A 15,399-nucleotide genomic window follows, 5' to 3' on the forward strand; every position below is an offset into this window, starting at 1 on the left:
AATATCCAGCACAGAGGAAGTGAAGGGTAGAGTTATTCTAGTGAGAGCTGAAATAGATGATTTTCTGATTAGCTAATGTTTCTGCACCAAACCAAGGCTCTGAGCGTGAAGAGGTCTTTAAAGTATTGGAAGAGAAAATAGGAGTTTATTGTTTTGGGTGGAGACTGGAATTGTTGCACTGACTTTACTTTGGATAGGACTGGAGCTGAGCCACATCTTCAGTCTTCCTCTGTATTGTCCCATGTTGTGAAGAAAGGTGATGTGGTGGATGTGTGGAGGATGATGCATCCTACATGCAGGCAATACACATGGGTTTAGATATCAGATGGTAGAGTTAGTGCAGCCAGATTGGACAGGTTTTATTTACCCAAGCCCTTTTCTGCTAGGGTTTCAAACTGTCAGATCATCCCTGTTGCTTTTACAGACCATCATTTAGTCTTGATGGAGCTGATTTTATCTTCCAGCCAGGTCTTTTTGGCATTTCAATAATAGATTACTACATGATTTGAATTTCTGTGAACATTTTAAAATGTTTTGGGCTTACTGGAGATCTAGGAAAGATAGTTTTTCTTCCCTTACTCAGTGGTGGGAGGTAGGAAAAGCCCAAATTAGGGTTTTTGGTCAACAATACACCTCTTATTCAACAGCCAACATTAAGAGAGTAGTGGAGAGTTTAGAAAAAGATATAATAGATTTGGAAAGTGTCTCACAAGCTGATCCACAGAAGAATGCCAGTTTAAAAGAAAAAAGACAGGAGCTTAACTCCTTTATGCAAGAAAGAGCCAAAGGAGCTTTAGTCCGAGCCCGTTTCACCAAACTCCAGGACATAGACGCACCCACTGCCTTCTTTTTCAGTTTGGAAAAATCAGTGGTAAAGAGAAAACAGATGTTGTGTCTGCGGCTTCCTGAGGGAAAGGTGACCACGGAGCCGGCTGAGATGAGGAAGCATGCAGTAGATTTCTACACGGATTTGTTCAAGGCTGATGGAGGTGATGTGGATTCTGCTGCAGAGCTTCTGCAGGGACTTCCTCAGCTGAGCTCAGAGGAACAGAACACGCTCAGCTCTGAGCTGACTTTTGATGAACTAACTGCCGCTGTGTCTCAGATGGCGTCTGGAAAGGCTCCTGGAATAGATGGATTATCATCAGACTTTTTTAAGCACTTTTGGAGTCTTATGGGACAGGACATTTTGGATGTTTTTAAAGAATGTTTTGAAGAAGGGATGCTCCCAGCTTCCTCCAGGCGTGCAGTTCTCTCTGTGCTTCCTAAAAAGGGAGACTTGACCTCTTTAAAAAACTGGAGACCAGTGGCTCTTTTATGTACGGACTACAAAATCCTCTCAAAGGTTTTAGCAAACAGATTAAAACTTTGTATTGGTCAACTGATTGTTGTGGATCAATCATACTGTGTGCCAGATAGGTCGATGCTTGATAGTTTGTTTTTAATGAGGGATGTGTTTGACATATGTAAATTGTATGATATCAATGCTGGCATCATATCAATTGACCAAGAGAAGGCTTTTGATCGTGTAGATCACAAGTTTCTCTTTACAACACTGCAGGCTTTTGGTGTTGGAGAGGGGTTCCTGTCGTGGGTAAGGATTCTGTACCATGAAGCGTTTTGTGTAATAAAAGTGGGGGGAGGGTTGAGTGTCCCTGTGCCGGTTGGGAGGGGGATCAGGCAGGGCTGTCCTATCTCAGGTCAGCTTTACAGTATTGCCATTGAGCCTCTTCTCTGCAGGTTGAGGAGTCGACTGAGGGGTCTCTGTTTACCAGAGATGTCTCACAGCCCTCCTGTTGTTGTGTCAGCATATGCAGATGATATAAATATAATTATCCAGGGTCACACGGATGTACAGGAACTGAAGGAAAGCCTTGCCCTTTATGAAAAAGCATCTTCAGCCAAGGTCAACTGGGGAAAGAGCGAGGCTGTTTTAGTGGGCCAGTGGAGAGTAGGGGACATTCCTAGTCTTCCTGGAGGCATCAGGTGGGGTAGACGAGGGATTAAAGTCCTAGGGGTGCAGTTAGGGACTGAGGAGTTTCAAAAACAGAACTGGGAGGGAGTGCTTGACAAGGTGGAAGCTAAGTTGTCTAAATGGAGATGGTTGCTACCTCAGCTGTCATACAGGGGAAGAGCTCTGGTTGTGAATAATCTCATTGCCTCTTCTCTTTGGCACAAGCTCATAGTGTTGGCACCACCACCAGGGCTGGGGAAGGAACTACAGCGGTGCCTTGTAAACTTTTTCTGGTCCGGACAACACTGGCTGAAGGCTTCGGTCCTGTATCTCCCTGTGGCAGAGGGAGGGCAAGGGCTCATAGACATTCAGTCTAGAACAGCGGCTTTTAGACTGCAGACTGCTCAGAGACTGCTGTACGGCAGCGGGCAGCGCTGGTTGGATCCTGCTCGGCTGCTCCTCAGGAAGGCTGGAAGGCTTGGGATGGATAAACACCTTTTCCTAATCAGGACGACTGAAGCTGACCTGACGGGACTTACATCCTTCTACAGATCCGTTCTTAACGCCTGGCAGACACTAAAGGTCACACGGACCCCGGACCAGAGACCGGGAATGTGGGTGTTCGAGGAGCCACTCCAAAAGAATGACCTCTTCCCAACTGCAACCTTTTCATCTGTAGCTTTGGGAACAAAGTTTGTTGAGGCTGGCATCACCAAGCTGGGTCATCTGAAAAGAACATCAGTTGAAACTCTTTGTAACACCATAAACATCAGGTCTTCCAGAGTGCTACAGAGGATCGTTGAAGACATCATGCAGTCCCTGTCGGCGCCAGAGAGGGCATTCATTGAGGATCCTGCTAGATTGGACACTTGGAAGGAGGAGAATGACTATGGTTTTCCCTCACTCACCGTTAGTCCTGCTGTCGGAGAGTGGCAAGAGGAGCGTGGAAAACTTCTCTCACTTAAAAACTCCAATTCTGGGCAGTTTCAGTTCCTGTGGGAAAAAGCAGCTGTACCAGTGCTGTGTCAAGACGCTTCACATCCGTCTTCTGGCTGAGGTCAAGGAGTCGAGGTGGAACGAGTTTTTCCCTTCAGACTTTACCCCTAAAGGCAGGTGGAGGGTCCTGTATAAGCGTCCTGTTGAAAAACGGATGGCTGACCTCCAGTGGAGGATTATACATGGAGCTTTAGCTACAAACAGACACCGAGCTCACCTTGATCCAAGTGCTGGGGACGAGTGCCCCTTTTGCCAGCAGAGTGAAACAGTTGAGCACCTGGTGGCTTCTTGCACGCGGCTGGCAGGCGGCTGGCAGGCTTATTTGGGCTACTGAAAGGATGGGTGGAAGGGTTAGGGGAGGTGTTTTCACTTCCACTCTTTGTATATGGGCCTAGATATGTGGCAAAAAAAGGAGTAACTCTCACTCTGATTAATGCTATCTTTGCAACTGCTAAACTAGCAATTTGGAGGACCAGGAAGAACCAGATGCTAGGACAGGGCTGGACAGATGTTGTTCAGAGTGTGAAGGGTTTGGTGGCTGCTCGGCTTAAAGTAGAAATGCTTTTTACAGTGTGACCAACAACCTGCCTGCTTTCAGGACTCTTTGGGGGGTCAATCATGTGCTATGTACGACAAGGGAAGATGGTACGCTGGAGCTGAATTTATCAAATTAAAATAAAAAATAAAGTGGCTTTGATATGAATATTTATAAAAAAAATAAAAAAAAAATACAAAAAAGTGTCATGAATGTGATGATTTTGTAAGTTTTTTATTTAAAAATGACTTAAATAAAGGTTTTATTAAAAGTAAAAAAAAAGTCTCTCTCTCTCTCTGTCAGAGACTCCTCCTCCTCCATCGAACAGACAGAGAACCCGAGCTGAACCATCTCCACCTGAGGCATCAAGAACCAAGCCAGTATGCTGACAAATGCGACTTTCACACCAGCGCTTTTCAGTTTCTAGCTCTGAGCGGGAGCTTTTCTGGTTCAGCTCCGGTTTCCCTTTTCAGCTCCCGCTCTGTGCACACCGCCCACTGGCGCCCCAGAGCTGCCCTTGCTGCGTCATGACGTCACCGTTTACATCGCTGATTTGCCCCCCAACGGCACCCATTACGGCGCTCACAACAACTGCGTCGGGTCGATGATCGTGTTGCTTTTAATCACACGAAGCCAGAATAAATTGAATAACGACTTCTCCAACCTTATACTTTTCTCCAGAGTGCCGTGGTTCATTGTTTATTAATGTGTTTCTGCAGCATTTACCGACCGCTGCAGTGCTGCTCTTCCACGGAGTTTATTCTCCCGTTAGCTCCCGGTTAGCTCACACTGCAGCGGCCGCTCTAAAGTATTCACTGTCCGACTCACACAAGCAGCTGATGCATATCCCCAGTTCCCCTTAGCCTAAGTGAATGTGTGTCAGTCTGAATTGACACTGTTTGGTATCACAACGCTGTTATGAAAGTTGCTCTGGTATCAAACGGGTGATGTTGGCATAGCAACCGAAGCTAAACTGACTACTTGCATCCGATAGCTGCAATAATACAAAACAACACGTCTGCCTCTCTCCACAATGATCGATAACAGCGAACGGATGGTCAAAGTAAGGCACAAATAAACAGAATCACACGAAGCCTGGTTAGTGTTGCCTGACTTTATAAAGTGTGTTTATAGGCACTACTGCTTGTAGGCAGGCATAACAGTCGACCCATGGGAGGTGGGTTTAGTTTCCTGCACGCCTCGACGTAAGAGAGACGTAAGCGACGTCACCTTTTAGCTCCAAAGCTCTTGCCTCTGGACCGACAATTTTTTGGAGCTGGAAATGAAGCGGATTCCGGAGCTAAGAGCCGGCGGAGCTCCGGTGTGAACTGGAAAACCCGGCGCTTTTCAGGCTCTAGCTCCGAGCCGGAGCTGAAAAGGCGCTGGTGTGAAAGGGGCAAAAGAGGCAAACTCTCATCGGTCCCTCAGACAGAACATGAAGTTCCAAACTGAGCCACGAGGTTTGGCACAAGAGCAGAGTGTTATTATTATTATTATTATTAATATAATTATTAGAGAATATTAAATGAAGGTACAGTTTATTTGAGTACGTTATTGTTTACAGATGCATGCGACAACATCCGGAACGATCGAAAACCAAACTGCCGTGAAGTATTTCCTGTATTTGTTATTTCATGAGTCATGAAAGAGTTAAGGAGGAGAAAAGGCGTGTTTAGATATATATTGAATGTACAATGTATGTATCTTCTGATGGGTCTTTGTGGCACAAAATAAGGCCCACCCAAAGTGCTTGGTGAGCGGACACATCACCTCCGTGTTTTCAGACAGCCCTCAAAAACCGGGTTTCTCATTTTGTGAAATGGATGAATACAATTTTTCAGAGAAGGGGAACTGAAGCCCACTGGAAAAAGGGGCCGACGCGGGAAACGTCTGGTCGCTTCTGCGGTGGGCACTTATTCATTTTTTCCAAAAAAAAATTATTTCTTTTTTTATTATTTAAAAGCATATTATCCGGTTTTTTCACTTTTTTCTTCTTTCCACGGGTGGGTGAGCCTGGCAGGCCGTCTGTGAGCACACATATCTGGCCTGGAACCTCCAGAATGTTTGAGCTAAGCTCCATAAACTGACAAAATCACCCAGAAATGTCACTTTTATAGGCCAAAAATATATCGTACAAATACATTTAAATAGTAAAAGGTGCAAATGTGCTCCGGATTACCCGGAGATGGATTTATATAGCTCCATGATAGTAATTAAAAATCATTTTCATGGAAAAAAGTGTTAACAACGCCTGATAACGCCTAAAATAAATCACTTAAATGCAAATATAATGATTATAAATCATTTGTAGTGAGAAGCAAGCTGCAGCACCTGACTTTCTAAACCAAGAAAAGTGCTTTAAACATGGGGGAAAGCCTTCTAAATGTCGGGGGAACTGTTTTAAATAGGGACAGAGAGTACCCAGAGAACAGGCTGCAGCACCTGACTTTCTAAGGGAGTAAAGGTGCAGCAAACCTGGGGAAAAGTGTTCTAAATGTCGGGGAAACTGTTTTAAATAGGAGGAGAGTGTCATTAACTCTTTTCCAGAGAACAGTCTGCAGCACCTCACTTTCTAGCCCAGGAAAAGTGCTGCAAACGTGGGGAAAAGTGCTCATACAGCCCCTTAATAATGGTAATAATGATTAAAAAATCATTTATAGGGCAGAAAGTGTGGACATATAGCTTAATGCAGTGTGTTTGTACATAAAGTGGACTGTCAACTGGAAAAAGCCCTAACGGTGAGTAAGGTATAAAGATATTAGCATGATGACTGTTGGAATGGAACCGGCAACCTTATACAGATGTAGCACTCCAGATCAGACTCAAATGGGTGTGTCCCAGTCAAAAGGCCAACGGATGCCAGTGGCTGGGGGTGTTGCCAAATTGCTAGAGGGCGTTGCCCAATTTCCCCATTTGTTCAATTACAGGATTTAACCATGAGATGGCGCTTCATTCACAAAATACACAATGGGTGTTGTAGAAACATCAATATTTTAGATCAAATAAAGTATATAGTTTGCTTTATGCAGTATATTTATTGTAATATTGTACAGTAGATTGAAGTAAATCAACTTATACATTAAGATAAGATAAGATGGACCTTTATTAATCCCGTGGGGGAAATTCAGTAGTTCAAACAGCAACAGGGTGAGAGTGAAAAACAGGACAGCACAGATTCACACAGATGAATAAAATCAAAAATAAGATAAGCGATAAAAATAATAATAATGAGAAACTATGAAATAAGAAATGAATAAAACTAAAAAATTAATTATCATATCATATATTATAATGTATTGTATTATTAAGTAATATCATACATTAACCCCATTATAGCAGATGCAACATTAAATGGATGAACACATGTATGCATCAATAATTACAACAGAGTATTTCTAAATACAAGTTGTAAAAATACTTATATGTAGTGCTGCGTACCGGTACGCCGAACCGGTACTGGACTTGTAAAAAGTTTCGGTTCAAGTCCGGTTAAAACCGGAACGTCAGGAACCGGTACTTGGACTCGCAAAAAAACTAGCACTTACGTATATTCTGGTGTCTGTGGTTATTTAAACATTCCCTGATAAACGTGATTCAGTGTCAATAAATGAGTGCTAATCCCAGTGTGCTCAGTGTACAACATCACATGTCATTTCACCTTCGATTCACGGTTTGAAGACGTAGCATTTCCCCACATGCTAATGCTAACCGGAAGTGAAGAATTTAATTAAGTAAATAGTGTGAACTTCCGGATTTTCAGAATAAAACTGATTTAAATTAAATAGTGTATTTAATTCAAAATTACGCCATATCAACATTGATTTTAATTTCTAACAGTATGTATGTACATCACTATGTATGTAGTATGTACTGTATAATGTAAACATTATTATTATATTGAACTTTGTAGTAGTTCACTGTAGTTGCTGTCATAAGTCATTTGTAGACTAAGTGGAAAAAAGTGTTTTTTTTACATTTGTACTTTGTAGAGAAATGTAGACACAAGTTGGAAGGGAGCACAATAAACCTGACGAGTTTGAATTTCAGTTGTTTATGAGTTAATTTCAATTGATAACTAGCTCACAATAAGTTCACTTTAGTTACTCGCACAACTTGACACAAGCCATGGGTTCAGGTCCGGACTTATAAGTCCGGACCTGAACCTGAACCTCTGGACTTGAGTCCGGACCTGAACCTGAATGTGAGTCCAGGTACGCAGCACTACTTATATGTATTTAATATTAACCCTTTGGAGTCGGCCGTCACGCCGGCGTGATCAGATCACATGACCTGTTCAAGCCGGTGCCGCATAAAAACAACAGTCCAGACAACATTGCCGTGTGTTTCTGTCGAAAGTACTGGCTTGAAACTATATCCCAGTCTTTGTTTCATGCAAAAAGACCCAGTAAACACGGAGATACGATGATATAAAGTTAATACATTTCAAAAGTATGAAATATGGAAGCACATATTTTAATATCTTCGCCGTATTTTATCATTTTACGAAACGGAAAATACTGGAAACTGTAGATCCTGCTCAACAGGATGTATATGTGTATTTTTGTCGAAAGTACTGGCTTGAAACTATATGCCAGTCTTTGTTTCATGCAAAAATACCCAATAAACACGGACATACGATGATATAAAGTTAATACAGATATATTTCAGAAGTATGAATAATGGAAGCACATATTTTAATATCTTCGCCGTATTTTATCATTTTACGAAACGGAAAATACTGGAAACTGTAGATTCTGCTCAACAGGATGTATTTACCAGGGAGGGGGTGAGGTAATCAGTTAAACGGAGTGATACGAAACGAGACGAAGGGGGACGGTGGGAACCGAAGAGAGACGGCGGGAAATGGAGAGAGACGAAGATATACGAAGACAGGCGGCGGGAGACGAAGAGAGGCTGCGGGAGACTGCGATTGAAGTAAAGTGACAGACAAACATTGAGAATTTAGATATAGTTAGATAGATTTTGAGTTTTGAAGACTCAACTATGATGAAGAGAACTCTGAACGTGAGTCAAGCTTTAAGCTTGTTTTTTGACCTGGAGGAGGAGGAATCTGTGATGTTGCCCTCTGTGTCGTAGTTGACAGAAACCGCTTTGAAGCGTGGCACAGATAAAAACAGATTGTTGTACATAATGTGTATATATATATATATATATATATATATATATATATTTGTATTATATTTATAATAACACTTTTGCCTTATCAGAATGAAATCCCATGCTACCTCAATCAAACTTTCACATTATCATAGTCACATCCCATGTATATATTTCCAGCTTTTAAATGGTTTCGTTGTGTATGTTTGTGTTGTGAAAAATAAAATCATTTTCAAAATCTGTTTTTACGTTTTTGTTGTGATTTTGGGTCCAAAATGTTCATATAGTAGAAGATCACTGCTCTAAACAAAGTCAAAAATCCTACATTCAAACGAAATAAATATAATTAATTATGGTTCTCAGCAGGAAACCGATGGACTGTCCACTCCAAGTAGGGAATGAGTCCTTACCCCAAGTGAAGGAGTTCAAGTATCTCGGGGTCTTGTTCTCGAGTGAGGGATCAATGGAGCGTGAGATGGGCCGGAGAATCGGAGCAGCGGGAGCGGTATTGCAGTCGCTTTACCGCACCGTTGTGACGAAAAGGGAGCTGAGCCGGAAGGCAAAGCTCTCTGTCTACCGGGCCATTTTCGTTCCTACCCTCACCTATGGTCATGAAGGATGGGTCATGACCGAAAGAACGAGATCGCGGATACAAGCGGCCGAGATGGGTTTCCTCCGCCGGGTGGCTGGTGTCTCCCTTAGAGATAAGGTGAGAAGTTCGGTCATCAGGGAGGGACTCGGAGTTGAGCCGCTCCTCCTTCGCGTGCCAGGGGTATTGTTTATTCGCAAAACAATGATGCATAATACCAGCACAAAAGCCATTATTGAAACAAGTAAACCCTTTTTTGTGCTAATGGCAGATTTTAGTGAATATGTTTTTATACCATCAGAAAACCATACGTCATACGATATTTTGTGTACGCCTTATGTGTACACGGAGAAGTTATATTTATTTAATGCAACGTTATGGGTTTTACATGTCCTGTGGTAGGGTAATCATTGCAATATTAATTGAGCATGTTATGCTCAAAGTTTGCAATGTTTTGCACAGGCATCCCCACAGTCACCTACTTTGTCATGTTCTAGTCGTCACTGTAAGCTTCACGATATCAGCTTCTCACCCACAACCTCACATACGCGTACTGAACGTGCATAAAAGTCGTCCTATTCAGTCAGATATACCAAAAGATGAATTTGAACAACACGCGAAGCGATCGAGATGTTTCTTTCCCGGTGAGTCAACAATGGGTCCTCAAGGTACACGCCGCAATACATCTGTCGAAAATAATAGAATATCACCAGTTGTTCGGGCCACAATTTGTTCGGTAACACCGGCCCCCAGCAGCGCCGACCGGCACACAAGGAGGAGCCAAACAGAAGGGATATAACAGCTGGAAAGGGGGAGCTCGCTCTCTTTTCTTCGCTAGCGAGAGCCAGAGGACATCTGCTTTTCTGTCGAACAATATTCAGTTTGTAACATAACCGCGCCTTTATTTTTAATTAAAGTACCAATTTGAAACCATCTCAGAGACTCCATTTAGTCTCCTTTTTAAGCTTCTCTCCTGGACGCGAGAATAACCAACACAGATAACAGGCGTCATCACAAACGGACGTCGCTTCACGTGACGCGCCGGAGGAAAGGACGTCCCATTGCTCTTAAAACTCATTTCCCTGCTTCTCGTGGTTTCCTTGCGTCTCTCCATGCTTCCCTGGTGGGAGGGACTAGTCGCAGGCAAACGATGCAAGTGAGGGACGCAAGGATTTAATTTAACCGACCTGAGACGGGGCCATAGCCTTTAAGAGCTGCCGACATAAATGCATGCAGTGCTTCCCTGAGCGTCAAATACCGCCACCGATGGGAATACATTGCAATCAGTTGAAAGCTCTTTGCGTCCGTTTATGAAGCCAACTGCACGCTACTGGACCCTGACCAAGCGTCGCTCCTGGACGCTTAGGGAGTGAGAGTGTGTTGGGAGGAGAGCTCTCTCCTGTCAGACTGAGAGTCTCAGATAACCTCAGCTCAGGTGAGGTAAATGACTTTAGGTTTAGATAGTCAACTTTAGTCTGATGCCCGAATCAGCAAAGGCTTTCTACCACCATCCAAGGAAGTCGGTGAAGCCTGGGGATGCGGTGTGGTATAGCATGGAGCCCTTGGGGGTGAACAGCCTGGGGTCCATAATGACCCGCATTAGTGAAGAGGCTGGCACCGCTACGCGTTACACAAACCATTGCGTCAGAAGCACCTGCAGACAGCGGCTGGCGGAGGCAGGGTTGGAGGCCAGAGACATCATGTCCGTTAGCGGGCATAACAATGAGTCATCGCTTCGTAGCTACTGGGCTTCATCTCTAGACAACAGAAAGATGTGGAGCAACGCGCTTTTTGCCGGTCCGGGACACGCCATGAAACGGCCACTGGAGGAAAGCTCTTCCGATAACCTACCCGTGAACACCACAGCACCACCTGCACACAGTCTGGCATGGAGTTCATGGAGAGCTGTTTCAAAAATTGCACTTTTAATGGCAGCATGAACATCCACCTTCATTCTGAAGCCAAAATGTTAAATATGTAAACAAATAAATAAATAGCCTAATTCAAGAATTGTTGTCAATAAATTGTTTTCAATAAATTGGTTAATAATATATTATTTACTATAATTATATCAATAACTGTAAGCGGGGAAGCAGGAGTGTTCGATTGATCGGCTAGCGTTACCAAGGGAACTACTTTATAGGAACTACTTTCTGACGGAGATTAACTCAAGCAGAAAGTGTAGGTTTGGGAGCAAATTAGCCACAATATGAAATTATTTTACGATATTGTTGATTACAATGAGAGTTTGTGTTATAGAATCGCAATCATACACTTGAGGCGTTCTTGAACGTCATTATTGGTACGACAGTACTGCGGCAGGACCCAGGCGCTTGCGCCGAGGTCCGTACGCCTGTACTGGAGTTCAAGAACGGCCTCTCGTGTATGATTGCTTAAGTCATACTATAGGAGTGATTTGTAAAATGTGTATAAAGAAAAAGTAAATCTGTTTATAGTTCTTTTTCATATGGGTGTTGAGAGATGTATCCATAGATCTAGTCCTAATTTTGCCCTCAAAGTGATGCATTTAACTTCAAAATGTAAGCATGCCCCCGGACCCCCTTAGAGGATGTTAGGTCCACCCCCAACTTAAAACATGTTCACATGGATATGATACTAGATATATCTGCACACATTTTATATAGTAACCTATGTCCATTTGTTTCTGTTTTGGTAGTCGTGCCACAACCGTACGCGGGTCATAGTATAGTCTGGTAGAAATTAAAATAACACTACACCCCTGGTAGAAACACACTCTTACTTTGTGTCTGAGGGTCCAGGTTCATTACTGAAGTTTAGAGGTGGATGATTAGACTGGTCACTCTTCAGAGACAGACAGCTGGAGACTGGAGACTCTGCTCTCTGTCTGTGGAAACAACACATGTTTTAAACATCATTAGTTCATTCAGAGAGAACATTTTGACTTCTGTCTCTGTGTAGATTATTTACCATCGCTGATGACGCCAGGGATCAAGAGTTTAAACTTTGTTACTGTACTTTACTCCGATCATTAAACAACAGTTCAGATAACATAAAAACTGGATCCTCTTCAGGTCAGGTTACAGCAGAAACTCTTACTTTGTGTCTGAGGGTCCAGGTTCATCACTGAAGTTTGGAGGAGAGTCTCTAGACCGGTCACTCTTCAGAGACAGACAGCTGGAGACTGAAGATGTGTCCTCTTCCTCATCTTTTAAACCACTCATCTTCTCCAGTCTGAGAGAGAGACAGACACACACTTTGTCTGATGTAACTGTAAGGTAATAAAGTACACACACACACACACACACACACACACACACACACACACACACACACACACACACACACACACACACACACACACACACACACACACACACACACACACACACACACACACACACACACACACACACACACACACACACACACACACACACACACACACACACACACACACACACACACACACACACACACACACACACACACACACACACACACACTTGTTTAAATCTAAACCAGCAATAAAAAACTTGGTTCAAATACATCAAATCAGTCAGACTTCCGACAGGCCGCTCCCCATTTTGACTGCGCTGGGCTGTCGCATGTTATGTTGCTTTGATGAGTCAGAAAACAGGAAATAAAACCAGTTCACACCACTTGTAGAAGTCTCTTTGGACTCTAGGACGCTGATGTTCTGACATCCAGTAAAACAGAGTAAATAATGTGTTAGAAAGCAGATCCTGGTGTTAACACTCACCCTGTTGTCCTCCTGCTCCGTCGAGCTGTAAAATGGCGTCTGGCACTCTGACAAGTCTGACTTTATACTTGGACTTTAACACCCTCACCTGTCTGCAGCTCCACCCTTTGTTTTATTACAAGCCTTGTAGAGGCTAAGGCAACACTTTAAGCCTCTGAGGATCCGCTTGGTGGGTGTAATTGACGCACACCTTGTTTGCTGCCGAATAAAAGTCAGAACCAACGTTTGCAGTTCGAAATAGTCCATTTATTTCCCTTTTTTACTGGTTTCTTTGTTTCATTCACCACACGATATTTATGGTTTATACAATACCTTTTGCTTTGTTTTTAATCCCGTGTTTGTGTGCTCCTTGTGAGTGTGTTCTCCGTGTGTGGTCAAAAACGGTATGGGCTTTCCGGCGGAACCTCTCACCAACACACATAGGTTCCTACCTTTATTACCGACAATTAATTGGCTCCTACAAGCCTTATCAGCTGAACAGGAACATACAGGGACTTTGTTCAGTGAGATGGAAATAGAGCTAAGAACAAGCTCAACAGCGTTATTGAAATAAATATATTAAAACCACAGTGTGAAAATCACCCAGTAAACATCCTGCATTCAAAACCTCACTGTAGTTAAAGTGTGTAGGTGTTTAAGTACTCTTGTGTTAACGGTGCATTAAATTGTTCCCTATTATATATATATGTGTTTCTGGATGAATAACCCTGCTGCATTTATTACTGTATTTTCCCAGAGTATAAATGGCCTTTTTTGTAATCGGCACCATGGAGCCTATGCATGTTGAGGCTACAACCACATTAACATTTATTGTTCACAATTAACTTAAGACGAACACAACTGTGTTTAAATTATAGTTAGATCAAGAGGTTAATAGACCTTTTTAAAACTGATTGTCTAATGATTTCAACCCACCATTGAGCGCTGTTAAAAAGCAAAAAATTAAATAAAAAAAGTGAACTATTGATGCCTGAGCTGAACTGATTTTTTTGATGGTTTGATATTTCTCAAATATACTATATACAACAGAAAACTAAAAAAGAGTTAATTTAATCCAATGTTCTGACGTCTGAATGTCCTCCAAATCTGGAATGATTCAAATAAAAAGTTGGTCAAGCTCCAGCAAGAGGACAATATTTAAATGTTATCAGGCCGTCAACAACATTTTTAATTTCAGATTCACCACCTAGCTTTCAAGATAGCATGAATTAGCATTGCTAGTGTAACCCATTATGTAATCTTACCCTGCTGGTAGGCGATCTGTAATGCTAACGATGGCTTCAGCATCTATAGAAGGTATCCCAAACCCAAAATACACAAGAAAGGTTTACTCTAATTATAGGTTGGATCCGGATATTGGTTTAGCAAACTCTATAAGTAAGGGATGTAGAAGTATTCCACATACTATTTCGTTTTTTTAACATATTTTCGATATACTATTCTAACACTAGCACCAAAGTAAGTACTGAGCACAGAAATACATCAATGAATCAGTTCCACTAACCCTAAAGAATATTGGGCAGCGCATCAGAAGATCCAGGTCGCTCAGGAAAAGATGGATACTGTGCAGCAAAGGTGAAGGAAGACTCAGCAGGTACGTTTGAAAGGGTCACACACAATTCATATTTATTGTCTTTTCTTTGGGAAGATATTCCACATATTTTTAGGATAAAGCAATCAATACAACAATTCACAGAATTCTTACCAAAATAATAATAAATGTAGGATATACCCTTTTTTAATGATATTTGAGAGTATCTGGTTCCATTGGCTTTTACCTGTTAATTTGTATTCATATTTTGTTCCTATAATTTAGTGTTATTATTTATGTTTAGTTATTCCTATTAACTTTAAGCGAGGTGTTAGTTAATCATTAGTATTTAAGCTATATCTATCTATATCTTTGTATTGCTCAATGTATTATTTCGGACAGTAACAATTAAAGTAAACTTATCACAATGCATTAAATACTTTAAAACAAATATAATCAACAACTCAATATCAGATCAATAAAATAATCCCTCTCATTTAGAGCTAATGGTTGTCAGTCCAACCTCACATCACTTCAGTCGTTGTAGCTCTCCAGAACCACACTCTGCTTTCAGCTTGTGAAGAAACACAAATATACTGTCTTATTGTTGAAGAAAGGTGAAATAAACCTCCCTCTCTCTTCAGGTTGCTCAATGGGTGGCTCGCCAGACTGCAACCGGCCACAGCACTCCAGCAAGGAGGGCCGCGTTGCAGACAAATCCAGAATCTGGACTTTACATCTCAAACAAAAGACCCGATCTTGACAACAAAGCCAAGAGTCGTATTAATCTCTATATAATTACACATACATTAAATGCAACTGCATACAGTATTACTTAAGTCTCAAACAAATAAAAATGCAATAAACTATTTAAAATGTAAATGATTTGTCATGTCATTACACTCATCACCATTTTCATTCTATACAGCCAGCT

At 42.1% G+C, this 15,399-nt stretch overlaps 1 protein-coding gene across 4 annotated transcripts in view; it reads right to left on the reverse strand.

Annotated features, from left to right (window-relative positions):
- Positions 1–12,980, reverse strand: part of LOC117449043 (protein NLRC3-like) — a 66,190-nt gene extending 53,210 nt beyond the window's left edge. For all 4 annotated transcript variants that reach the window (XM_071203678.1, XM_071203677.1, XM_071203676.1 and 1 more), the window contains exons 1-2: positions 12,935–12,980; positions 12,271–12,405 (exon numbers count right to left, since the gene is read on the reverse strand). In XM_071203678.1, the coding sequence (XP_071059779.1) occupies positions 12,271–12,395 (125 nt within the window). In that variant the 5' untranslated portion in view covers positions 12,396–12,405; positions 12,935–12,980. The remainder of the gene's footprint in view (positions 1–12,270; positions 12,406–12,934) is intronic.
- Between the last annotated feature and the right edge of the window lie 2,419 nt (positions 12,981–15,399).

The sequence above is a fragment of the Pseudochaenichthys georgianus genome, chromosome 7 (assembly GCF_902827115.2).
Source record: "Pseudochaenichthys georgianus chromosome 7, fPseGeo1.2, whole genome shotgun sequence".
Taxonomy (NCBI): domain Eukaryota; kingdom Metazoa; phylum Chordata; class Actinopteri; order Perciformes; family Channichthyidae; genus Pseudochaenichthys; species Pseudochaenichthys georgianus.